This window comes from Pavona decussata, unplaced genomic scaffold, assembly GCF_977016875.1.
Source record: "Pavona decussata unplaced genomic scaffold, jaPavDecu1.1 SCAFFOLD_602, whole genome shotgun sequence".
In the NCBI taxonomy this organism is placed as follows: Eukaryota; Metazoa; Cnidaria; class Anthozoa; order Scleractinia; family Agariciidae; genus Pavona; species Pavona decussata.
Window position 1 is genome coordinate 1,618,136 of NW_028145860.1, and position 27,634 is coordinate 1,645,769.

At 40.8% G+C, this 27,634-nt stretch overlaps 1 protein-coding gene across 3 annotated transcripts; it reads left to right on the top strand.

The window, feature by feature from the left end:
- Window positions 1-62: 62 nt before the first annotated feature.
- On the top strand, window positions 63-26,123 carry LOC146449301 (uncharacterized). Of its 3 annotated transcripts, XM_085101619.1 has the most exons (4): window positions 63-211; window positions 4,669-5,022; window positions 12,076-22,428; window positions 22,771-26,123. In XM_085101619.1, exons 2-4 carry the CDS (start codon window positions 4,747-4,749, stop codon window positions 23,074-23,076), a joined length of 10,935 nt encoding a protein of 3,644 aa, XP_084957745.1. In that variant the 5' UTR covers window positions 63-211; window positions 4,669-4,746; the 3' UTR covers window positions 23,077-26,123. The 3 variants fall into 3 exon arrangements, with proteins under 3 accessions (XP_084957745.1, XP_084957743.1, XP_084957744.1); XM_085101617.1 differs by having other exon boundaries at window positions 66-211; window positions 12,076-26,123; XM_085101618.1 differs by lacking the exon at window positions 63-211 and adding an exon at window positions 3,815-4,200 and having other exon boundaries at window positions 12,076-26,123.
- The last annotated feature ends 1,511 nt before the right edge of the window (window positions 26,124-27,634 follow it).

Sequence of the window (27,634 nt, forward strand, 5' to 3'; positions counted from 1 at the left end):
CAGTCAATGACCCAGAAGTTTCTCATTATATTTGGCCAAGGATGCAGACTTAATGGAATATAACTGGCTAGCTGATTGTATATTGCATTTGTTTGGACGCACAAAGGGGGTCATGACATCTCTTTGAAATATCCCGTATTCATGAGCTGAACACGTATATTGGGCAAACGAGCGTTGTTTTGGACACCTCGAGTGGCAATCCTGCGTTAAGGTACGTAAAACAGTGCATTGCTAAAATATGTTAGCTAATTTCAGCATGAGTTGCTTAATGGCAATTTCTTGACGCCCCCTTAAGTACTGGGACGTTTCCGAGTGTTTATGTGATTGTAGTTTCGCTAAACTTGCAGACCTCTTCAAGCGTGAAGCTGCCAAAAATAAGCCCACTGGAACACAAAGCAATCCAGACGCGGCCAATTGTTTCACTAGTCCCCGGTCTGTGGCATTAGATCTTTTGCACTTTGCTTAAAAATTGCCTGGGAAAATGCTCCTAGGAACAATCACACTACGTAAGATTATTACGATTTCAGTCGCTGTCTGTTGTCCCAAAGCCTGTTGATTCGTCACCCACCGAAGCCTCGGAGTATGCATTGTTTACAACAGTAAATTGGTATGCAAATGTGTCTCCCATATGACAAGGGTCGTGGGAACATTTCCGTTGCAGTTTCTTAAGCTTTAGAAAAAAAAATCCTAAATAAATTTTTTTTGTTCTGTATGGCATTCTCTAAGTTTCCAGTGTTCTTCCTCGTGACCAGAAAGAAATTAATTTGGATCTTTAACACTCTATTTAGCAGGAAATGATATTTTTCCCACGCATTTCCGGTAATTTCGAGCCCTTTAAAAAGGTGTACAGTTTAGCTTTCGAAGACAGCGCATTGTTTCAAAGAAGGTAAACAGTGCCGGCAAAACATTCTATCTTATCAGCCACATTATCAAGTTCGAAAAATTTTTGTACGTGTGTTTATCCTGGGATATGAAGACGTTTCTGGGGTGATGAAATTTGACATGTCTGGGTGTCAATATTGCTTAGATATGCAGGATTAGTGCATAAGCGTTTTCTCGAGCTCTTGTCAAACTATGACAACAAAATGAGTCCTTCGTTTCTTGACTATGTTCTATTGTGAAGAGAAGCCTTTTGGCTTATAAACTGACGTCAAAGCCTTCAATTCAACTCCTTATTACCTCCAGTAAAGTAATATAAATAAATAGTTCTTAAAATGCCCAGCAATGGAACTATTTAAATACTAAATAATTGGTTAAGCTTTGTCACATTATTAGGATGTCGTGCAAAAATTTTGCGATCTTTTCGCTGGCTTAGGGCGTTATTGTTCCTCTATATTGTTCCTGTTACGATAACAAAGCCGACATAGTAATTATAAAAAAATCCGAGGTTAAAAACCCAGGAAGAAAGTCTTTTTTAAAAAGCGAAGGTATCCAACAGGGCCTCAAGTCGCAAACATTTTAATTTTTAAAAGACCTTTGATTTCCGGCTTTCAATGGATTGAGATATGTCCAAAGTTTGATTTGAATTGTTGCTTAAAATCTTACCTAGTGACAGTGGTGTTCAGAGATCTTTGTTTTCACCTTATATTGGATGAATGTTATTTTTCTCGCTCCCCAAAAAAATATATTTGAAAGAGACCATTTCAGGCTTGCCTCACCCAATTTTACCCCCTGGGGCTAGCGCTGTTGGCTGATTGATTGCTGGAAGGATCGTTGTCACGAAACCTAAAGTGACAAACTTTGAAAAGTGCATAACAAGTGTTTAAATGTTGGACCTCGCTACTTTTTCGAGTTGCGGTTCTTCAAAAATGTTTTCCAGCAATTTCACACAGTATGTGCGTTTTCCTTTGAGTGTCTATATTTTCCATAGTGCCGTTTTAAATTCAATATTTCTCGGATATATATTTCTAAATTTTCCTTTTCAGTTAAGCTGACCTCCTTAAAGTTAGTATTGGTTAACGGTAATTGAAGGCTAATTAATTAATATGATATTTTTCTTGTTTACAACGATATAAAGATCTGCTAAAGAAACCAAAGAATATGGCTACGAAGAATTTAAATTGAATTTTCGTCATAGATGTTGGACCTAATAACGATTTAAACGGATTCTTTGTCTTTGTCAATACACGAAAATGGGGTTTAACTCTTTCATTTCAAGATGACGAGCTTCAAAAAACGAAAGACATCACGAAAAGTGCTGATCGATACCCATTCTATGTAGCTAGTCGAGAGGAAGGGATTTTTATTGGCGAAAATCCCTTCCTCCCGACTAGCTGCCCCTATTGTAGGTCTCCAGGGATGCCGTTCTATTGGAGAGGTCACACTCAAAGCATTTAATAATAACGGTCTGTTTAATGAGTGTGGACATTAAGTACTAGTAACCAAGGAGTTTTTTATCAGTAATGGCCAGGCTAAAAAAGCAAAATATTTAGAAATAAAAACAACAAAAATAGGAAGAGAAATGCAGACGGAATGATCATTAAAAAGTACCCTCAATGTCAATTGACCTGCAGTGTCTGTCATTTAGGTATTTAAAAGGGCCTGCCAAAATATCTCAGAACAGACCCAAAGAAAAGAGATGCAGTTATTCTAGTGTAGGTATGTGGAAGGGGTGCTATTTGCTGTGTAAGATATATGAAAAGGTTACCTTTTCTTTCAAAAATGGTTTATAAAAGGGTAAGGGTTCGGATCTCGGAGCGGAGCCCACCCCATCCCACCCCACCCATTGGGTAACACGTTAGGATTTCATCCATAGACAGAAACGTTAAAAGCATATTACACAACGTAAGGTTTGCACTGAGGAAGAGAGATACTGAAATTTTAAAGTCAATATCACTTCTGATCACTCCGTGCTGCCGCGTGATTAATTATAGCCGTCCGCACAATATTAACCACAAAATAGTAAACAAAACACACCTAAGAGTTTCCTTTTAATTTCAGTTATATTTAGTTCTGTAATTTGCAACTCGGTGATTTTAAGCCCACGCCCTTTAACATTGTTCATTTTTTTCTCTAATGCTCACCTATAAATCATGTTATGCGTTTGTAATATTGTATAGTGACCCTTACGTTTATGGAAGCTTCTAGGGAGGTTTTTTCTATGGACGAAATCACGAAGTGTGACCACTTACATGAAAGCTATATATTGAGGAGTAGATTGCTGTGGTACTCTTTAATATGTCTTGTCTCCAGCCGTAGTACTCGATTAGGGATGACATTGTTTTGTCAATATTGTGCAATTGGAAATGTGATTTTATTTTGTGTCTTGTTACTTTGAACATAAAGAAATTTGCAAGTTTATCGGTTCTTTCTCGTTGGTTTCGTTCAGTCCAATATTATAATCACCGACGCCATACCGTCCACACCAACTACCGTTACCTTGAGGCAATTTTGATTGTCATCTTAAAAGCTAAGGCAATTTGAAGCGAAACGTCCGAGTTGTAAACAACTATAGACTTAATGCCCCAAGTCGACGTCTTATGGCGTCAAAAGAGCACATTTCGAGTAGGTTCCACGGAAACGGACTTTGACTCGGAAGTCTAAAACACCCTTTGCCGGCAACGATAAATGATGCTGGGTAGTTGATTTATTACTTAAAAGGGCGTCAAGAAATTAAAACGTATTGTTGCAAAATAACAAAACACCATCATCGCCACCCTTCTTTTATTATAGTGCTTATGAAACGGCAAGAGACAAAAGAAAATTGGGGTGCGTCCACTTACTTTGCGTCACCTTGCGAACACCTCAAATTTCTAGTTTCACAGGATCTAATAGCTTGAAAAATTGCTCTTCTCAGCTACCTACCTGTATATGTAAGGCTTTGCGGGTAGGCCATGAATTGGCTAATTTAACATGGATAATACCTCTTTCTTATTGGTCTTTGGTTTCAAATTAACTTCACATTGTCAGAGATCAGTAGTTAACAGTAGGCATAATCGACTTTATCAGAGTTAGCAATCTTTGCTCCCTCTGAAGTTACACAGCCTTCGAGGCAACTTGAACCAGTGATTGATGTAACTTTGAGCAAGTGCTAATCAGTTCACGAAATCATCGCGTGTGACGTTCAAATTCAAGTTAATTAACGTACAGTTCTTTATTGAGTTATTGTTTGTTCTTGGATTTCCCAAGTGAAAATTGTTACGAAATTCACAGGAATGCAAAAGGTTGAAAACCTGTCTTTCAAACTTGAAGTAGATGAATGTACAATTCCTTGTTATATTTTCTTTACTTACAGCCGGATACCGGCCCTGAAAAATCTGCGACTTCAAACAAGGCATATTGAACTTCTAACGTCGCTTTTTGGGCCCTAAATTTTAGTGTTTTCTACAATGCGATGATTGTCCCACTTAACAACCATTAAAGAGTCGAAATATTTCGTATTTAAACAGCAGAATTTCATTATCAGGCCGAACTTGTTTGCGATGTTTCAGATTGTGTTTGACCTGACTCCACCACACGCCCTGTGTAATGTTGTAAACGCAGTGAAGCGATTCAAGCCTTTTACGATTTGCATATTAGTATAAACATCTCTACTGATGTCTACGAGATAAAGAAGTCGATCGAGTATACTAATGTATTTGCATAAAATTTACGTGTTTTGGAATGTGCCGATCCTGGCATAAATTAAGCGAGAGAGTGAAGTGTAAGTACTAGTTTCCTTTCTTGCAGACTTGTTCTGGTGTGTGTCGTTCATGTCCACCAGTTCTTCTACCCTGTCTGCTGGTCATTAACTGAGAGAACTTGAGCATGAGCTCCACGAAGGATGTATCAAGTGTGTCCGGCGCTGGAGAGCGAACAGAGACTTACAAGAGTGATACTACTGAAACTACTACTAGAACGAAGCTGGGAGATGATGTGTTCTCCTACACTCGAGTCTCGAAAATCTCACAGGGATTTTTCGACAACGATGACCTTGCGTTACGACACTACGACGAAGCAAAGGACACTTTCACCGCGCTTGAAGCGGCGTACAAGAGACTTCTGCTGCAGGTTGAAGCTTCGAAAGAAGAGCGGCGATTTGAGGTGAATTTTGTCATGATTTCCTCTTTTGTAAACTTTAACCTCTCACTCCTTAGAAAGCTTGAAACCAAGACTCACGAAAAATTCGAAAATTGGTTTGTTCTTTGAGCATGGTAATGCATTTTCGAAAGCTTTCGTTTGATCGGCCGGCCTCATTGAAGGACGTACACAAACTCGCTTCTCAGTAAGCCTTCCCATTTACAACGTAATAAAAATCATCATAGGGAAAGTATGGCACAGTGGCTTTCATTTGAATGACCAGTCATCAAAGCTGCGTTACAACTTCAACCACAGACTCAACAGTTAGAACTAATTGTACCACATGATATACAGCACCACAGGAAAGCACTGCTTAGGATTTTATCCACAGACTCAAAAGTAAAACCACCTGGTATCTACCATTTTAACAGGCACGCCACATGACTTGATCCACAGAACTACTTTCTGCCGTGTGCATGAAAGGTGCAAACCCTCAGTTGATATCGACCTTTGAAAACATAACTCTGACTTATCTAAGAATTAACGGTGATGTGTATGTATTAAAATGCCCTCTTAAATCTTTGGCTTATTGTTTAGGTCCGATTACAATCGTTCTTTTATGGTTCTTTGATCACAGTATGTGGTTTAATTTGTTATTACTTTCACAAATTTTGAAAGGCCAAAATAATGCATTACACACCAACAAGAAAAAAATTGTTTTCATGCCAAACGTCACGGTGGTAGCTTCAAATGTTGTATGCTCCTTTAAAATTGTGCGTTACTTAAATATGGATTCCAAGTGAAATTTAACTTCTCTTATAAACTTTCAAAGGTCTAAATGATCTGTAACCCGACAGCTTTCAAATCCAAAAGTAACTGCTAGTATCTTAAATTCTCCCTTAAAAAATAGCGCTTCTGGCCTTAGCAAAATTTTCGTTCTTTGTATTCCTTTGATTAAGTGGGAAGACCAGTGTGTTAGTCATAGTTTTACGCAATTCACTTGGGAATTAATATTCACTTTGTTAAAACAAAAGATCAATGAACTTGTGTTAGTCCCGTACTCGATTGTTTACATTTTTTTCTCGTGTGAAACTTCGTGATTGATCGATTAATCTTCTATTATCCAGATATTAACAATTCGGCTCTGCTTATTATAAAGAGTAAAATTCTGAAAGCGTCAATACCTGAGGCTTTGCAGTAAATTGAAGTTAATGCAGTAAAAACTACCCAAACGGAATGAAATAGGTTTACAACCGAAAACGAGTTGTATTAAGAGAACAATTATGTTTACTAACTCTTTAATAAACTGATAATTTCACATCATCTGTATGCGTGCGAGAGTTGGCGATATTTTCAACACTAATATAATATTTAGAGAGCGAGTCCCATTAGGTGTTAATTGAATTAGATAAACAAATCTGGATGTGAGGGGTGCAGTATTGGATCCCCAAAGAAAAATATTTCGATTCTATTCTCTTAACTGAAAAGAATACTTATCAGTATTTTTAGCCAGTTAAAGAAGGAGACCTGTGGGTCAATACGAACTCGGACAAAACTGATTTGTGAGTAGACTGATCAAAAGCGAATATTGACTTTACTTGATGAGTTCAGTGAAGAACACGGAAGGAGTTTTAAATCTTGCGAACGTTTTGAGGCCTAGGAAACTCCTGCTTTATTAAAACATATTCTACAACGTGGCTAGAACTGGTGTAACAAATGTGTGTGCAGTGTGTGACCTGCTGAACACTAACTTTCATGTTGTACTTTTTTAATTTTGCACTGTACAAATATGCTATTGAGTCTGTGAATGAACCTTTCAAATGTAAGCTACCGAGCAGAACTTGTCTGTGGTGCTGTTTATTATGCTGTACAAGGTGATTCTAACTTTTGAGTCTGCGGATGAAATCCTAAAGTGTGACCATTCAAATGAAAGCCATCGAGCAGAACTTGCCTGTGGTGCTGCTTGTTATGCTGTACAAGGTGTTTCTAACTTTTCACTCCGCCTATAGATGAAATCCTAAAGTGTGATCTTTGAAATGAAAGCTGGTGAGCAGTACTTCCCTGTGGTGCTGTTTATTAACTCGTACAAGGTGGTTCTAGCTTTTGAGTCTGTGTATGAAATCTTAAAATGTGATTGTTCAAATAAGATAAGATAAGATAAGATAAGATAAGATATGATAAGATAAGGAAAGTTCTTTTTACAGATGGCCTAGGTCACATAACGTGGTTATCAATAGGGCACTACATAAAAAAATGACAAAATATTAAAAAATATTAAAAATGGATGAACTAGATTTAAAATTTTTAAGTAATAAAATTTTAAAAGTATCAAAAAGTTAACATCTCATGTCTCCTGGAAGGGAATTCAATCTGTCAATGCAATGATCTGAGAAGTTCCCAGTTCATATTTGATCCTAAAGAGCTAATAGCTTCATTGGAGTGGGTGTTATGGCTATGCTTTATGCTGAAGAACTTGGATAAAATCCATTAAAACTTTGTTATTATATTTTTGTCACCTCATACGATACTTGCGTATTCAAGAATAGGAATGATCATTGTTGACACACAGATCTTCCTTGCAAAAGAAAGCTACTAACCTGGGAAAAGCCCGATAACGCTTATCCCCGATTAAAAATTAACTGAGGTTTTTATCTCGCTAATTTAAAATGTTTTTAAAGCAAATTGCAAGGTAATGGTAAACAAAAGTCTAATTCAAAACTGAAGAACAAAAGTCTTTTGGAGGAATCTTTTAGACTCGATTCAAAATTTACGTCATCCCAAGAAAAGGTTGAACAACTTGACCCAGTACTTTTCTGTGGTGCTGTTAATTATGTTAATATATGTTGAACGCCGTAGTTCTGACTTCTGGGTCTGTGTTGGGATCCTAAAGTGTGACAAATAAAATGTACGCTTGGTTTCGCCAACTATGATTGTTCCGTCCTTTCACATGCAGTTGTATTCATGAAAACTATTTTCCGTCAGTTCATCTCATGGTACAATGCCTATGACAATTTCTACTGGGAATTAACGGTTGTACCTTTTTCAATTTTCCTTTGGTATCAAATCAGTACTCGTCCAAACACCGAAGACACGAGTCAACTTCGTTCCGTGTGCTCACAATAGGTCACTGATTGCCCTATTTTCAAATGTTTTTAATGTTATCATGATAAGATCTAAGTGTCACTCAACATAGGGATATAAGCAGAACTTACCTTCAAAAGATATTTTGAGAAAATCAGAAACGTCTGCTTTGAAAGCTTGTTTATCTGTTTTTATTAAGAGATCATGGTAAACAGACAAACAGCCTCACTACCTTTTGCCGACCTTATTAGTGCACCAAAGCTCAAATTCATGGTATTTGCTAAAATTTAAACTTTAGGGAAGTCAAAACACGAACACCACCTCATGAACAACATGACAGAACTCGTCAAACGTAGTCATATTCTACAGTTTCATCCACAGACTCAAAAATAAAATTACATTGTACGTGATCAAAGGCTTCCGCGGGGTATTTAGGGGTCAACCATGGAGACCTCAACAGTTAAGGAGAATGAGGCCTCCTTCCGTAGGATTCTTTTGTTTTTAATAAATGTTTTTTGTGTCCTTCATTCACTTACTTCAGCCAACTTTGTACACTTATTTGTAAACGCAAACGTTCCGTTGCACTATATAAAAGCCATGTTCCTACAAACCTGCACCTCAAGGAAGTTTCTGTATAACAAAGATTGATAGGTGCAGCGCTTAACTTGAAAGCAGAAGAGGTAGGGTGATATGGAATATCTTAACCCTCTTTCAGCTTTTTTTTGTCGGCTTTTATTTTAATGTCAAAAATAAAAGTGTATAAACCGTGCGATAAGGGAGTCTGCGACAAAAAAAGTGATTAAACAGTAACTCGTTGACTTAAGAGTTAAATAAACTTCATATTCACTAATTCTTTTTTAGATAAACATCATAGGGTTACAGTCCAATGTGCAAAGTGAACTGAAAAGGCGTTTTTTTTTTCCAATAAAAAAAAAACTTGAGCGCTTGTCATGGAAGCAGAACAGATCATTTAAGGTCAAGCAAACATGGTCTCCAATCAATAACCATCATTTCATATGTTCGTTAGTCGAACTTCCCAGACATGGATCACGGGTGTTCAAAAGTCTATGTTACCGAATATCTTTTCCTTTTCTTCTTGTTTCTTTTTTTCCTCCAGTCAAAACACTATATTTGAGATCTCCCATAAGTGACTACCACTCCTAGAGACCTCTTTTGTGGTCACTAAGCAGATGTTTCACTGAATGAAGTATCCAAAACTATGCGTGCACAACAGAATTAAAGGGAGGCGGTATCAGAAACCTAAACTTGGCATAAATTCAATAACTATCACGAGGCACACTCCCTTTCATTTGATATTGCAGCGTCCAAACTTCTGCTTGTAAGAGAAGCTGAAAGGGTGTCTTCGTGTCAAACATAAAAATAAACTTGACTTGTGATTATTTAGGGTTACGTAATATTGTCAGGCACTTCGCCTCTTTCCACACTAATGCGTTTTCGAAACACTCACCCGAAAGGTTCTTGTCCACACTCGTTTTCGCACCGTTTTTCCCCGTTAACGCTAACACACTCGAATTCTCTCATACGCTACTAGGAAACGTTACAATAAAAGTAGATGTGCCCGCGGTGTCTGTGGCGCGTATTTTCGAAAGCGTCCTATTTCGCTATCACACAATAGGGCTGCGTTGAAAAATGTCTTCACTCTGAAAGAGGTTTTCGATGAAAGCGATCAGCGTTTTCGAACACCTTAGTGTGAACGCAAGACCAAAACGTAACAAACTGAACGCGTTTTCGATTTTAATCAATTATCGAATTCTCCGTAGCTCATGCATTGTCTGTGACTCGCTATCTACTGTCTGGGTTTTCCCTGCCACCAAGCCTTTGTTTATAGATCGACGAGGACGATTACTTGCAAACGTACGAGGGAGAGAAAATTGATCCTTCAATTACCATGACTGCCCGGGTAAGATAGATCCACCCTAAACAATCGCAAAAGAGCACAGATTTGAGATTCCTCTTCGAAATGTATCGCTGACAAACAAAAGAAACAAAAAGAAAACATGTTACTTAATTATTAGAGTTTTGGTGTTACATTACATGACGCACTCTTTCATTTCCAAGCGTCAAACAATCTTTGGGTGCAATTCAAATGAAAGCTTTGAAGTATTACTTTCCTGTCGCGCTATTTATTATGTTTACAAGTTGGTTCTAACTTTTCAGTTGTAATCGTTCAGTGAAAATGAAAAATGAAAGCCACTGAACAGCTCATTCATGCACACGCTGCTGTTCATTATGCTGTACAAGGTGGTTTTAACGATTAAATCCTCTAGTGTTACCATTTAAATTTAACCTGCCACGTTGAATTTTTGATTTTCTCAAATTATTTTGGGCTTGGGCCCAGATGGGCGTGTATTTGTCGTTACTTAAGTAAAAGAGTAAAGGGCTGAGGGGCAGAAACAAGACCCAAGGCTCAAAACATTTTTAAAAGACGCCAGACAGCATGAAACATTTCTGATGACCTCGTCATGGTTCACCCATCTCGACATAATTGGCCTAAATTTCTTCACGTCCGTAACACCTGTTGTAAAAACACCCTCCACAATGTTAGCCATCCCTACTGTTTTAGCACCTCGACACTTCTTAGGTGTTTTTCTACTTTAGTAAACTTTATAAAATGTTGTACTAGTTTCCCTCGATTTGATTACAATTCTACACAATGACGTAATAGCTAGACAAAACATGACGCGGCCTTTTTGCTACAATTAAAAGCGTCATTGATTCCATCTGTTCAAGCCTCTTTATTACAAAATCAGTTGGCGATCGTGACAGCGGGTGGCAAGGAAAGCTATTTCGTTTTAATTAAGTAACAATTGCTGTGCGTACTTCTAGAAAAATTCCACTTAACCTGAATTAAAGTTAACTCATAATTTTGTCCCTTGCATCTCTTTAATTAGAGCTACTCTGCAAACCGTTTATATGACACTAGTGCTTTTAACACTTGCTCCATGTTCTTGATACCCTTCCTTACACTTGTTTTTAACGTGTTTACTGATATGTTATAATTAACTTAGTTTGTTGAAAGGAGTCGCTCTTTTCTCGTGGGAAGATTTGAGCTTCGGCATTTAAGCTATTTAAATTTGTTTACAACAGAGTCAGCGGAGCGTTTCAGTTCACAATAAAGCGTTCAGGTTCAATGTAATCATGTCAACGATTTAAAGCCAAAGGATTAGAACGTTACTAGGGAGAGCGAGGTGAACGTAAAGGCGAGTTTATGATTAAATTCATTTGAACACTGCTAGAGCCTGCGTATGTGAAGTTTACTTCGCAAACAATAAATCATCGATTAATTGTTATGCAATTCATGTAATGAAAGATAGTATTTCCATAGTGATGGGATTTAAGGGGCCGTGAGAGGAGTCTATCCATAGCAACTGGCTCTCTATACTATGAACCCATTATTGCATTTCATATCAAGAAGTAACAACATAAAGAATTGTTCAAAATTAATCATAAACGGCAGTCTAAACAACATGGTGAAGAATTTATCGCAAACACCGTGAAATTAGTAGGAGACGCTAAGGAATCTACAGTGCTAGAATATTACAGGGTAAAGAATCCAAAAGATTACGGGGCGAAGAATCCAAAAGAATAGTGGGGTAAAGAATCCAAAAGAGTAGGGGGCGAAGAATCCAAAAGGAAAGAGAGCGAAGTCCCAGCCTGAGTTCCGGTCTAACCTGCTCAGTTCGCCAGGAGGTTGGAAAGAGATGGACAGATAGTGGTTTTCATCCTTTCCTGGCTTCGTCTGATCTCGCTTCTCAAATCAATTGTAAAGACCATTTAAACACCGTCACTCTAAGTTTATATCTATCCCCTACTGTAAATTTAAAGGGACGCGCATCACGATATTGAAGAAAATAACGTGGTATACATACTTTTCTGTGGACCACCCCATTGAGATTCAGGCGGTGTTCCAGAATCCTATTTTATTTTACCAACCTGTTCGACCCATGTGTACTATCCAAGTTTTACTATTTTCAGACGGAGCGATGGAAAACCAAGCTGGACAATCTAACTCGACAAAACCAGCAGCTCCAAGAACAGCTTTTCGACTTCAAATCGAAGTTCAACAAACAACAAGACGAACTCTCTTCCACCCAGCGCCGGCTTCGCGAACGAGATTGGGAGGTGGAGTCTCTCCGCCGTGAGCTCAATACCAAGACCAGCACCATGGATAAGATAAGAACCGAGAAGATGGTGATCGAGAAGGAACTCGTGATGTTGCGGGATCAGATGAACAGTCAAGTGTCCCAGGTACAGGTTCTGGAGTCCTCACCCGACGACATGGAGATGTCGTTCCTGCAGGAGACGGTCTCTCAGCTGGAAATTGATTGCAAGAATGCGGTGGACGAGCGAGATATGCTGCAGAGTGAGCTATCAACGTTACAGGCTAAGCTTGCCCAACTTCAGAATGATTGCGATAGATACCGCAGGCAATCCGAGATGGCGGGGAAGACAGGCAGCTTGACCATTAGTCGGTATGAGGTGCAGGTACAGAACGTGGTGAAGCAGAGGGAATCTTTCAAACAACAACTTGATGACCTTCGAGAGGAGTTAAAGAAGGCTAGAGATACGATTTCCCGATTGCAACGCGATGTCTTGCAGAATCAGAATGATGCTAACAAGTACAAAGAGGAGTCCATCTTTAAAACACACAGAATAGAAACTCTTCAAAACCAAAATACAACTCTTGAGGAGAGTTTGGAGAAAGTTAAATCTGAGTTTTCAAAGTGTCAAACAACGGTGGATGTACAAAAGCGGCAAATTGTGACGCTGCAAGAAACGATTACGCTTCATGAGAAGACCATCCGAGAATACGAAGTAACGGTGAAGACACTGCATGAAGAAAAGGAAACAGTCGAAAGGGAGCTAGTTTTGGTGAATGGAAAATTCTCTAACCTCCAAGCATCCCAGGGCAAGCTTCAAGAGCGCGTGAAGGAGTGGGAATCGGTGGAGGTGCAATTGCGGAAGAGGGTAGGCGAGCTAGAGACGGAGTTGGAAGTACAGAAAGAAAGAGGCCCAGACCAAGTTGATGGACAGCTGGTCAGTAGAGTGGAAGATCTCCAGTCTAGGTTAGATGAGTCTGTAATGTCAGTGACAGACCTTCAAGCAAGATATGACATTGTCATCAGAGAACGTGATGAGCTTAGAAGGGTTATGGAGAACCTGAACTCTAAGATGGTAACCACAACCGATTCGCTGAGACGTGTGCAAGAGGAAAAAGCGGAATTAGAACGCGCTGCTACTACAGACCGTAATAGAATATCAAGACTAGAGGTTCAGTTGGAAAGTGCTACTAAAGCGAGAGACGGGTACAAATCAGAGCTTGATTCGGAGAAGAGCAAAGTGTCCCAAATGAAGAAGGAGTTGATGGTGATACAACAGGAGTTGTCTGAAAGCCGGAGAGCGGTAGAACGGCTCAACGGAGATCTAGAGAAAAGAGACAAAAGCATTGCAGAGCTGAAGTCTAAAGTGTTATCCCTGGAGACAAAGGTTGATGATTACCGAGAGGAGGCTGAAAAAATGGAACGAAGAATTCACCTGCTTGAGAGTGAGGCCGAAGAACTTCGTTCTGAACTGATGGAGCTCCAAAAGAGGTTGGGCGACTCTGAGGCCAACTATAAGATCACAGCTGAGGAAAGAGACAGGATTAACGAGGAGCTTCAAACGGTGTATAAGGACATGTCAAACTTGCAGTCCAATTACAACATCGTGGAACAGCAAAGGAACGACTTAGAACATCAACTATCATTATTAACGAACAAGATCAAGAAACTGGACGATGAGGTCAGCAAGGCGAAGAGGGAAAGTTCTGTTTTGAATATTGAGGTGCAAGAGCTTCGGTCGACTAAAGCTAGGATGGCAGAGGAGATTGAATCTCTAAAGAACAAGCTTGCTGATCTGAGGAAGCTAGCTGAAGCCTACAAGAAAGAGATTGCTGAAAGAGATAACACAATTGAGCGGCTCAGAGGTGAACTGACTGCTGTAACATCAGATAAGGACAATGCACTTGCGGAAATTAGTCGCTTAAGAACTGAGAACGACATTCTTCACGAAGAAAACAACAAGTTGCAAAAAGAACTGGATGCAAGCAGGGAAGAGATGATGCGATTGTCATCCTTGTATGACACTGCAACTCAAAGCAAAGAGCTTCTTCAGACCGATTTTGAAGTTGTCCAGACGAGAGTGTCCGATCTCGAATCCACATACATGGATTTCGAAGAACGTGATAAAGACGCTGGGGTTCTGTTAGAGGAAGAGCGGGAGAAAAATGCGGATCTCGAAAAGAAAGTGCGTGACCTTAGCGACAAAGTGAAATCGTTGGAAAGCCAGCTTGATGATAGACAAAGAGAAGTTGACAAGTTAGAGAACGACATGGATGTGGCTGAAGAAAAGATGCTTACACTAAACATCGAGATTGAAAAAATTAATGAAGAGAAGAGCAAGGAGTATCAAAAGCTCCTGGCGGCGGAAAGCAAGCTTAAAGAAGTGGAGAGAGACCTTGATGCCGCTAAAGATGACAAGGAGTCGGCGGAAAAAGAACTGTACACCCTTCAAAATAAGGTTTCTAAACAAGAAACGCAACTTGAAACCTGCCGGAGACAGATAGCGCAACTTCGAGAACAACTGGATGCTGCCAACAAGAAGATTTTCGATAGTCAAGAACGCTTTATTCAAATCGAAAGCAAATCAGCGCAGCACGAGAAGTTTGGCGAGACACTGAATACCATCATAGGAAAGAAGGACAAAACGATAGATGAGTTGAACAACAAAATTAGACAGCTTCAGGATGAGCTTGACAAAACCAAACGACAGTTAAACAAGAACACAGCCACCTATGATGTACTGAAGACTGAAAAAGAGGAGCTGTTAAAAAGGATTACGGTCTTGCAAGGGAGACTCGATGACACTGACCAGGAAATTAGAGCCCTTAAACAGAATCGCCAGGATCTTTTACGTGATGTTAGTTCACGTGATCACAAAATAACAATCATTGAAACGCAGCTCACTAGCGTGACTAAGGAGCGAGACCACTATAAATCAGAAGGTCCTGCTTTGCGAGAGGACTGTCGCAAGGCGAAGGAAGAACTTATGAACACTAAAAACAATTTAGTAGAGAAAGACAGGATCATTAACAACCAGTCCAAAGAAATTCAAGACAAAGCGAACTTGGTAGACGCCCTGAATAACTCCAAAAAGAATCTGGGAGAAGAGTTGACAAACTTGAAGAAAGAGCTTGAAAATACCCGAGTTTCCAGTCAAGAAAGAATCCGAGAGTTACAAGGCCAACTAAAACAAGCAAACATCAACGTTTCTAAGCTCGAGGTGACTGTGACAACGTTAAGCAGGCAAGGTCAACTAAGTGAAAAAGATCGCAAAGGGTACGATGATAAAATATTTGAAGTTGAAAATCTCTACAAGGCCACTCAGGGTCGTGAAGCCGACTTGAGAAGTGAGGTTGAAGTCTGTAATACAAAGATCGTCGAGTTGCAGACGGATTTCAAAAAGTCACAGAAGCGTGTGTTTGATCTGGAGCACGAGACAACACAACTTCAAAGGACAGTAAGCGAGCTTCAGAAAACACGAGAGAGAATCGACCGCGAGAAAACTGATTTGAAATATGAGCTTGTCAACGCCAACGCCAGGATCTCAGAGTTGGAACTGAAATCCGATTACGACGACAAGGAGGTTGCCTCGTTGAAAAAGCAGCTTGAAGGAGCACTGCAAAGGTCTTCCGGTGTGAGCCGAGAAGACTACTTGAAGCAAGAACAGCAGCTGGTGGAATTGAAGATGATCGCAGAGACAGCTCAAGACAGGCTGAACGAGAAAGACAACCTGATACGACAGTTGGAATCAGCGAGAGCGTACCTCGAGGACCAGCTAGAATCTTTGAAAGGTGTCCTCAAAACCACTGAGGAGGACTTTGAGAGACTGAAGGATGAAGTCGGTAGCTTACAAGCCGAAAATATCGACCTCAATAAAGTCATTAATGAGCTTCATGGTAACTTGAAGAAGTTGACGTTGGAGAAAGATCGCCTTCAAAACGAGCTTGATAACCAAGAGAAGAAGATGGCCTCTATGGAAGAGCAACTGATGCAGCTCACTAGAACCGATGAAACTAATAAAGAAAAGATTGCAGAGCTGAGATCTTTACTAAACGAGAGTCGTGAACAAAACATGAGCCAGCAAAAGACCATCACTGATCTTCAAATTAGGGTTGATTTCTTAGAGAAGGACGTGGATGACAAGAACAAACTTATTGACGATCTCAAACAAACTAAGAAGAATTTGGAAGATGAGATCGACGAGCTGACGAAAAGACTTCGTGCTTTACAGAACGACCACAATGTCATGTTGCGTGATAAGGAAGACGTAGAGAGCAGTTACAAGTTAATCTCTGAAAAGACGACGTTGATGGAGGACACGTATGAAGCCAGCAAAGGTGATGTGAGAAGACTCACAGAACAAGTAGCCGTCTTACAGGGAAAACTTACTGACAGAGAGAGCGAAATCAGAGCTTACGAAGACAAGGAAAGAGATCTGTTGGAGAAAGTCAAAGACTATCACGCACAGCTTTCTAAACTGGAATCTTCAAACGAAATTCAAAGCGAAAGGATCATGGTTTTAGAGCAAGACGTGTCGTCCTTGAAGGAGGAAATCAGAACCCTCTTAAACGACCGCGACCGTGCCGTCAGAGAGTTGTTGATTGTCACCAAAGAAGTAGAAGAGAAAACCACCGAGATTACACGCCTGAAGAAAGATCTTGATGTCACTAACAAAGAGAAGGAAGCAATGGCAGTACAACTTGAAGAGCAAGTTAGTGTTGTATCCCAAAATGAGACACAGCTTCTCAATGCTGAACGACAGCTTCAGGAGTGGATGGTACGCGGAGACGAAGCTGATGCTCAGCCCAAAGACAGCATCAGAGCGGAGAGAGACTCCCTTCAAAAGGAGGTATACGTCCTAAGACAGGATGTGGCTACCATCCAAACTACGCTGGATAAAGCTCAACGTAGGAAGGATGACTTAGAGAAGGAAAACTTTTCTCTGCGGAAGCAAACTACAGAGCTCGAGATGAAAGTCAAAGCTCTTGATCACGAAAACGAAGACCTCAATCGTGAGCTCATCAAGGATCAGAAGAGAATAGGCGTGCTTGAAGGTGATATACATCGGCTTAATGTGGATAAGAACAACCTCCTTAGTGAGCTGGAGAAAACGAGGGGTGTCTTGGACAAACAGCGTGACGAGAACGTGGTATTGCGAAGAGAGATTTCTGAGCTAAGGTCCATGGTAGACAACTTCGACAAGACCACAGAGGAAAAGAATAAACAGATTGAATGGTACCGCTCCACAAACAAAAATCTTGAGGAAGAAGTAACAAACCTAAAACGAAAGATAGCGAGTTACAGGGAAGACTACGATAAAGCCCAGCATGATGTAGCATCCCTCACTTTGAAGTTACAAGAATTCGAATCTAAAGTCGATGCTCTGAAACACAGCCTTGACCTTGTCGAGAATGAGAAAAACAAACTCAAACAAGAAAAGGCGACTCTTCTGACTTCACTGAATGAGTATAAGGCAAACTTAACGAACGCCAAGAGAGAGGTAGACAGGCTGCAGAACGAAGTACTTTCAATTAATCGCAAGCTCACCTATCTTCAAGCGAGGAATGAAACGTTGGAAGAAGAGAAGGATCGTCTGAAAAAGGAGATAGCTGAACTAAAGAGGGAAAGCGCCGAATTGAGAGCTCGCCTGAACGCTCTCCAGTCTGACAGAGATCGGCTTCAAAACGATATCACTGTGATAAACAAGAAATACGTAGACGTACAAACAGTGCAGAGCGATAAGCGAGAAAAGAAGCCAACTGATGCAGCCACTCTTAAGAGACTCAAGGACTTAGAGGAATCATACCAGAAGGTTCTGAACGAGAAGGAAGATGCTGAAAGAAGGTATCTTGATGGAAAAAGGAGACTGTCAAAACTCGAGTTGGAGCATGGAGATTTCAGTCGAATCATCCAGTCGTTAGAGCATGATTCTTCGTTGAAAGCGAAACGGATATCTGAATTAGAGGATAATCTTTCGGAGTTTCATGGTAGAGATGTAGTGGATGAAAGCGATTACAAGACTCTACGTAAGAAAATGGTTAGTTTGGAACAAGAGCTACAGTCTACGAAGAATAAAGTTTTCCGTTTAGAAGCATACAAGACTTCCTATGAAGAAAAGCTGAAGGACCTGCAAGAAGATCTTCTTGCCAGTCAACAAAAGACTGCTCAGACGGAGACGATGCTGCAGACTAGTCAAGATCAGCTAAACGCCCAACAGAAGGAACTTTTGGAAGCCCTCAAGAAGATGGCTGACTGGGAATCAGCTTATAAATCTGCCAACAGCACGAAGATTGAGCTCCAACGAACAATGCAGACTGTGCAGAGCAAACTTTTATCGCTGGAGGAGGAGTTGCAGAATCAGATGAAGGAAAATGCGCAGCTCAAGGGATCGCTGAATCAAACAAGAGCTAGGAATGATAACCTCAGAGAGGAGATCAACACCTTGCAGAAGAAACTGATTGACCAACAGAAGTATTACGAGGAGCAAATTCGCGAGCTGGTTGAAAAGAAGGCGATCATCGAGAGGCTACAGGAAGAAAACGAATATTTGGAAACCGATAAGGCAGAGCTGAAGGAGGAACTCGATCGTGTTAAAACAGGACTGGAGAAAACCCTTATGGAACACCGAGATACGAAGTTTGAGCTTCAAAAGCTTCAAATACAGTATACGGAACTAGAGGGCACGATACGGATACTGAAAGATGAGAACGAGAGGCTTAAAATGGAACTTGCATCTCTCAAGAAGCTTTATGACGAACTCAAAGTATCTCGCGAAGAGACCATTGCCGTGGAGAGAGTTTCAACTGTCGAAGCGGCAGCACCAGATATGTTCTCGGCTGATCTGAGCGCTGAGTATGAAACCATCAAGATCGAACGAGATACTCTCAAACGAGAAAATAATGCGTTGCAAGAGAAAGTAAACGGATTGGAAAATTCTTTGGAGGAGGTCAAACAAGAAAGACGTAAACTGCAAGACAAGGTGCTTGAACTGCAGAAGACAGTGTCCGAGAAAACCCAAGAAATTCAAATCTTAACGGCAGAAAACAAGAAGAAAACGCTAGAGCTGCAGTCCACGAAACGTCGCTTGGAAGATTTGCAAGAAGAAGCCACGGACTGGGGCCAGGAAAGAGACTTGTTAGTGAAAGAAGTTGAATCCATGCAAAGGAAGCTGCATGATCTTGTGCTAGAGAGCCAGAAAGAAAAAGTTTCCGAAGTCTCCTCTGAACAGATATTTTCCACCATGGAAGCTGATTATAAGAAGCTGCAAGATCGGGAGGCCGAGCTTCAGCTTGAACTTCTGGCAGCGTTGAAGAAAGTGTCAACGCTAGAGCACGACTTGGAGACGGAGAGAGAAAAGAACCATGGGCTTTTGGGCTCAAACCGAGTGCTAGAAGAGAGGATTACCACACTCAAAAGAGAAGTTGTCGAATACCAAACAAGACTCTCCAAGATTGAGCTGGACTACGAGGACGTTCATGAACGAAACAAAGAGCTTCTTAACCATGTGGCTGAGCTTGAGGGCCAACTCGAATCTGTTAAAGATTCAAGCAAGTTATCACAGCAAGGCAAGTCCAGCCTGGAGAATGAGATTACTTCTCTCAGGACCAAAGTGAAGAAACTGCAGATTCAGATTGAAGATGACAAGAGGGTACAGGAGAACCTAAGGGCTCAGCTTGAAGATTATAAGAACGTGGGTGACAGCCAATCTAGAGAATTCTCAGGTCGCGTCAACGAACTAAGAATCGAGATAGAAACCTACCGCAAAGAGATCATGGAAAAAGAACGTGCGATCAAGGATATGCAGAACAATCAGGCCGATCTAGAAGATGACATTCATCGATTGCGACGAGATCTCCAGAACAAGCAGTTAGAATGCGACGATTACTTAAAAGATCTTGAAGGAAGCAATCAACAAAAAGCAGACATGGAAATCGAGATCAACACGCTGCGTGGACAAATACGAAACTCTGAAATCCTTGTTGAGGAGCATGAGAAAGACAAGAACGAGCTGAGGCAGAATATCAATGAAGTTGTCAGTAAAGGCACCAATCAAAGCAATGATCTCAAAAAACAAATAAAAGATGCCACGAATCAAGTAGAGGCTTGCAAGAGGGAAATTATTGAAAAGGAGACTATTATTCGAGAGCTTAGAGAACGTGTGTCACAAGCGGAACATCAGCTCCACATTACTAAGACGGAGTTGGAAACGAAAGAAAATGATTGCGAGGATTACATCAAAGACTTAGAAGACACCAAGAAGGACAAGTCGCATCTGGAGGTAGAATTGCTGGCGCTGAAAAGCAAGATTACCAAGTTGAATGTACAGATTGATACTGAGAAGGCCGAGAAAGCTCACCTTCAGTCGCAGCTGGTGGACGCGAGGACTCGTGGAGATGAAGAGTCGACTGGTCATGCTAAATTTGTGTCTGAGTTGCAGACGAAACTTGAAAACGCCAAAAGAGATATCAGCGTCAAAGAAGACGAAATTGAGCACCTGAAGTACGAGCTGGAAGTCACAAGAAGAGACCTTCTTTCCAAAGATGGAGAGTTCAAGATTTGTTTAGAAAAAGTTGAACAGATTACCAAAGAGAAATCGGAACTGACTGTAGAGATAATGTCGCTTCGAGAGAAGGTCATTATTCTGGAGGGTGATGTGCAGAAGGAGAGGGTCGGTAGAGAAGGTCTTGAGAGACAACTTATTGACTCCGCAGCTAAAGGGGAGACAGATGCCAAATTCATGAGTGAGCAGATCGTGGAAATTCAAACAAGAGTCGAGAGTTACAAGAAAGAAATCATTGAGAAGGAAACTATCATAGAAAAGTTGCGGTTCCAGACTACTTCTTACGAGCAGGAAGTTGACCGTCTCAAGAGAGATTTGGCTTCCAAGAAGATCGAATGCGAAAGATACATCCAAGATATTGAGAAGCTTAAGCACGAGAAATCAGACCAGGCCATGGAAATCAATTCCCTTCGCAATACAATCACGAAGCTGGAGGTTCATATAACTGAACTCAGGAAGGACCAAGAGATTGTGGTCGCCCGAGCTGATGAATTAAAGAGTATAAATGAGAGCGAAGCTAGTGTCATGCACGAGCAGATAATCGAGATTCAAACTCGCATTGAAGAGTACAAGACTGAGATAATCGAGAAGGAAACGACCATTGAAAAGCTCCGCGTCCTGATTTCAAACAATGATGCCGAACTCGATAGGCTGAGGAGAGACCTAGAGACCAAAGAAGTGGAGTGCGAAGGGTACATTCGGGAAATTGAGAAGCTTAATCAAGAAAAATATGACCTCGAGTCCCAGCTGTCCACGATTCGCAGCAAATTTGATGTGTTGGTGAAACGGATGGACGAGGCGCGAACCGAGAAAAATCTGACAGAGAGTGAAACCACCATACTGCTTGAAAAGATAACTGAAATCGAGAGCAGGATAGAGGTGTACAAGACGGAGATCATCGAGAAGGAGACCTTGATTGAGCGTTTGCGAGTTCTCAATAGTTCGAACGAGCAGGATTTGGAAAGGCTCAAGCGAGAGCTCAGTAACAAGCAAGTAGAATGCGATGGTTACATCAATGAGATCCAGATCTTGAACCAAAAACTAGCAGAGTTGGATATCGAGCTCAATCATCGGAACAGCCGAGTACTAAAGCTGGAAGGATTCTTAGAAGACGAGAAAAAGGACAGGGAAAGTCAAGTAAGGAATGTGAGCTCCAGTTTCGAAGTTGATATTGCTACGTTGAAACGCGAGTTGGAGACTAAGATACTCGAGTGCAATGGGTACATCAAAGAAATCGAAGAGTTGAACCAAGAGATTTTCCGACTCAAGGGCTTGCTAAGACCAGAGCGAGAGGTAGAGGCGCACTACACCACGTCGTACATCATGCCACCGAAAGGCGTTACAGTGACTAGAGAGGTCGTTGTACCCCAACAATCCACACCGACAGAGGCTTCTCAGTCTTCTACTTTCGGTCGCACCGAGTTTATGGTTGATGTCAAAGACAAGTCGAAACTGGTGGAGATTTCCAGCTACGAGATCAGCCCGAAAAGGATGGTGAAAATTAAAAGTCCTTTCGAGACGCGCAAAGGTGACAGCAGTACCGCCACAGAAGGCAGAGATCACACCGGCAGCACCGTGACGACCAAGATCACAAGAATTCAGAGGAGCCTGAGTCCAGTGCAGCTGCACAAGGTTGATGGAGCGGCGGATGAACCATCTATTACAGTTGTAAGTACTGATGGTGTTAATAGAACACCACCCATGAGCCCTACTAAGATAACCCACTTGGAATCCAGTGCCAGCCCAAAGATAAACTTTCTTGTAGACCCCTCATCGCAATCCATGACGCCTACATCGTTAAATGTCGCAGACACTAGAAGTCATACGTCTACAATCAGCAGCAGTACAGTCATGACAAAAGTCACACGATTGCAGACCCTGTCTTCTGCCTCTGCTTCGGCGTCTAACTTCTCCCAGGGGTTGCTAGAATTCCAGGTCAAGTCCCCGGTAAATGGAGTCGAGACAACTCCTGAGAGACAGAGAGAAAACAGTCAAACTGTCATTTCACAGGTCGAAGGGTCTGCGAGTCCCATTCGTGTCAAAGTAGAAGCCGAGGAGAAATTAGAATTTGAACCGATGCACCTTCACGTTGAAAGGAAGCCATTGCAGGCCACCCCTTCATCAAGAATCCAGACAGTAGAAACCAAGTTTACCAGAGGTGGAGAGGGGAGAGAAGGTTCTTCACTTGGAAGGACGAGAGAAACTAGCACGCGCACGAGAAAAGTGCAGGAGTTTAAAGAACAGCGTGTTGAGGTTTCACGAACCGGCAGCGGTCGGACTCGACCAAAGGATAACACTAAAACGTCGGAACTGTAAGAATATTTTATTTTATAAGATGGGAAGTGGGCCACGGGGGTGTAATAGGGTAAAAGCGTGTTCTATAAAACGAAAATAGAGTTTTTGCAGGGACCTAAAGCCCATACACTCAATGCAATATTGAGCGTAATGAAGCTGCAGCTTGAGTCCCAAGAGTACGAGAGTGAGTACGAGTTTTCTCCCTAGGGCGCATGCCTTATATTATGACGTGTTGCACCAGGCTCCTTCCTAAAACCTCCGTCTCTACCGATTACAATCAGTAACAGGGAGTAGGGAGGTCTCGAGAAAGTTACTGGTTATAAATTATAAAGTTGCATTCGTACTCGGTCTCATACTCCTATCCCAATCCCGAGGACCCAAAGTTGTTAGAAGCGATGTTGCTGAAGAAGAAACACTCTTTACGTTGAATTGCCGCGTAAGCCTTTTCTTTGGCTTGCGCGCATTATTGCATTTAACAATTTCAGCGGTGGATACACACAATTTTGCACCGTGCTTTAAGTGTTTAATCGCAAATTTCACAAAGAAATATGTCTAGAGGAAAAAGACTTTATAAATTATTAAGGATAAGGAATCTACTCCAAGTTATAATAAGGAGAGTTCAGTGAGAAGAAGTTGTTAGTTCGCTGCTCGAAATGGGCCGCGCTAAGACATTAGGGACTTTAAGAAACCACGACAGCAACGCCAATATAAGTTCACGTTACTTGTACTACTTCGCGATTATTCCAATTCGTTTAACTTGTACAATGTGGCTAAACTATCCAGTAACAGAACAGGTGGGAACGGCGTTCAATTTGAGACGGAGAATGAAAAATTTACCGTCATGTACTCACGTTCTCCACAAAACCTTGAATTTGGTCATTTCATGCGCGTTGTTGTTTTTGGCCGAGTACGGCGAGGAAATGTACCAAAATTTATAACACCGTGCAGGGCCTTTGTTTTTCTCATTATATTCTATTGTTTTGTGACGTTCTTGTTGCTGTCGCCGTAGTAGCTTCTTAAACTCCCTATTATCGCAAAAGACCTTTTGACGGTTTCTGACGCCATGTTGTTTGGGGGGGGGGGGGGAGTCGGTTAAAATTACATTAAAAGTATTGGATTTTATCTGACTTTGAACCTCTGTAACTCCACTCGAAATATATCTACGTTTCGTCACTAATTTGATCGAAAATAAGACCATTACAGACTCAACAACGTTTCTAAACTGTCGCGGCAAATTTGCATATTTTTAATAAGAAGGACTGTATGAAGTTTGTATGAAATTTTGTTTACGGCCTTTATAGTCTGAATCTGTTGTCTACATTTTACGCAAATAATCGTATGGAAAATACCTTTTAGAAAGTAAATTCGCTTTGAAAATCCGACAGGTTTGAACTCTCAAAGTTGGCTAAAATCCCATACATTTAATTTTAGCCTTGTTTGGCTTCCAACCAAAATGGCGTCAGAAACCATGAAAAAGTCTATAGATGTAGCCTTGTAAAATAAGGTATCGATTTAAGTTTTGGAAATTTAGTTTCTGAAAAATGGGGTGTATAAAAAGGCGACCTCTTATGAAAAACCGATTCTTAGAATAAGATAACATGATTTCAAGGCCTTAAGCGTTCTTAGGTATTTAATTTATTTTATCACTCTCAAGTTAGGTTTTTTTGTACAGCTTAATTTGTCAGTACGATTCAGACTGAATCAGGGTGTCACAAGCATGAGTGCAGGCACAGAAAAGAAATATTATCTTTTCCTTGATCTCACTCTTATGCTGGCGTCGATTTGTAGAACTGGCTGATAAGAGCCTTTTACGCAGGTGATTTTTTGATGCAATATTAATGTTCCTTCCATTTCACGGGGATTTGACTGCGATTTGATATCTGTGATGAGCATAGCGGGTACAATCGAGGTGGAGATGAAACTATCTTCGAAGGGCCCGCATTTCATGAACACCTTTCCCGCCAACACACGATTCTTTAAAATTGCACTCAAATCGCTGTGAAATCGCAACAAAAATAGTGGGTATTTAACACCAGGCTTACCATTGCTGTCTTAACAGCCCCTGAGCAAGAAAGACGAGGGGAAGCGCTTGCAACGTCCAATATATTGGCCATATTGTTTACATGGCTAAAATCATTCAAGCCAAATCCAATGACCAAAGAATGTTTGCATCAGCATCAGCTTTAAGCCAATCAAACGATTTTAAAGTCGTCATTTAGTCAATCGTGGACGAGTAGAGATTTCTCTGCGTTACCCCAAAAATGACCGCTGTACTCTAGGCAGTCAACAAGCTTCACGTTTATTTGGTTCAAAGCCATCTTAAACTTTTAAAAATTTTGCGTTTCAATTGAAACACAAAATGTTGCAATTTTGTTCCACTTGGTGGGTTGTGACTTGGTATATTTAATTTTTAAAGAAAGAGCATAAAATTTAATGGAAGTACCAGTTGACATTTAGCAGGTTAAAGTTTAAAATTGAAAGTGGAATACGTTTTGCTGTCAAGATCTTTCTCATAATCTCTTATTGCATGGCATGTTAGACTTTTTGGTATAGAATCTGTTTTACTTGTACTGCTTTCCTTTAGATTTCCAGCAGTTCCTCTTATTGCACAATATTTGAGAGAGAAGCGAAACACTGGCTGCAAAGCTTGAAAGGCATTTGCCTCGTTTTTCGACGCGTGGGAAACTGTCTTGGGCGCTCTTGTGTTCAACTTCATGCTAATCTGTCCCCTGTGCATGTTAAAAAGATAGACTGCCTGGAGCAAAACGTTCCTTGACACTGTTTAGGCACGAAAAAATCAGCGGTGTTTTAAAATTAAAGTAATATTAGACGTAAGGAAACCACTTCCACCAGATTTCAAGAAAGTAATTAGCTTATTCTTGGTCCCTTGAAAAAATGATTTGGAGAGATTTTTCACGGGAAGGAAATACTTTATATATTAAAAAAGTTAAAACGAGTTCTGTAAGTAAATAAGAAGGCAAAAGAAAATTAAATTAAGAGGTGTGCCTAGTTATATTTTGAGAAAGTTACAACAGGTATTTGGCATTAAAATGTTAAAAGACAACTTACCTCCTTTTGTATGATATGTACTTAAGCCTTTGCAGAACTTTGGTCAGGGTTAATTTAGTTCTCGTCTCTTGAAACGCCTGAAAATGCAAATTTCCGAGAACTTTAAAGGTGGTGTTTCGTTAAGTGTTGTCATCGTGTAACATGGCGAGGCAAAATTTGCTTTAAAAGTTTGCAACACGTTGTCACGACAAAATTGTCTGCGAGCCATGTCGTGTTACAAATTGTCTTTAAAAATTGTTTTTTATAACATCACCTAAATCTCCCTGTTTCTTGCTTCTTAGCTTGTTGATCCAGCGTTAAACAAAGATGATTTATTGTTTATAATGCCCTTCTCTTGGCATCTTCACACAGCAAACAAAAGATGACAAACTCGAGTTGGCAAACTATTAATAGTTGGAAAACTCTTGGTTTCAACTTCCGCGGAAAAGCGTTAAGTAGCAGCATAACTTGTCATGCGAGCAACGTGTCAAAATGGCATACAAGAGAAATGTTTTTTTGTAGATAGATAAGTTCGTTTGAGTTTCAGTAGTTTTGCTCTGTTTGCCTGGTTCCCTTCGCGATTCATAGTATAAGCATGTTAGAAACAACAAGAAGTTGTGTCCAGCTTATACTCGGGCCATATTTGACTGTGTGGTGCGTAAAGCCTACAATCTTTTAACAGTGATAACCTCCAGCATCGCCAATTCCCGCAAATAAATAGCCTGCGAGCAAGCTCTCTTGGGGGTGGATCCTTTTTCCCCCTCCTGCCCCCCACCCCCGAGAGAGCTTGCTCGCAGGCTACCAAATAGATAGATACAGAGATATAGTGAGGCAATAAGTAACCACCAGATAGAATTGCATTTCTTGCAGTCAGAATGAAATACAGGGGAAAACGACATTTGTCATACGAATGCTTTTTCAGATAATCCCCGGGCTTTAATCCTTACGTTTTCACCTTTCGTTTAGAGACAGAAACCATTAGTACGGTCCTAATATGTATGTGACGCCGGGTCAATGACGGATCGTAATTTTCGTTATGATCTAGACCCGGGGGGTACTCCCTTATGTGACCTTAACGGGGACGTGCGGCCCGATAGGGTATGGTTTTCAGGGTATCCCTACATGCCCTAATGGCTTAAACAGATTGTGATTGCCAATACATTAAAATACAGTAAGAAACTAGTGTATTCTTATTTCATTCTAGTCTTAAACAGGGTGTGATTTTGGGTTAAATGTCTTAGAAAGGGCCTGAAAATTTTGAATTCTGTCTTTAACGGGATAGGGAAATCAGAGAATTGTGTCTTAAACAGGGTCAGGGCTTGAATACCCGGGCCGCACCTCCCTACCCAAGCAGCCGTTGAGTACCCCCCCCCCCCCCCCGGGATCTAGAGTAACGTTACGCATCACGCATACATTTATATCCTTGTACGTTTTTCAATGTTTCGCTGTTTATATTTTTAAATGAAATTCAGGGGAAAGCACTTGTTATTCACCTTTCATTTGAAGACAGAAACCGTTTCTACATTGATTG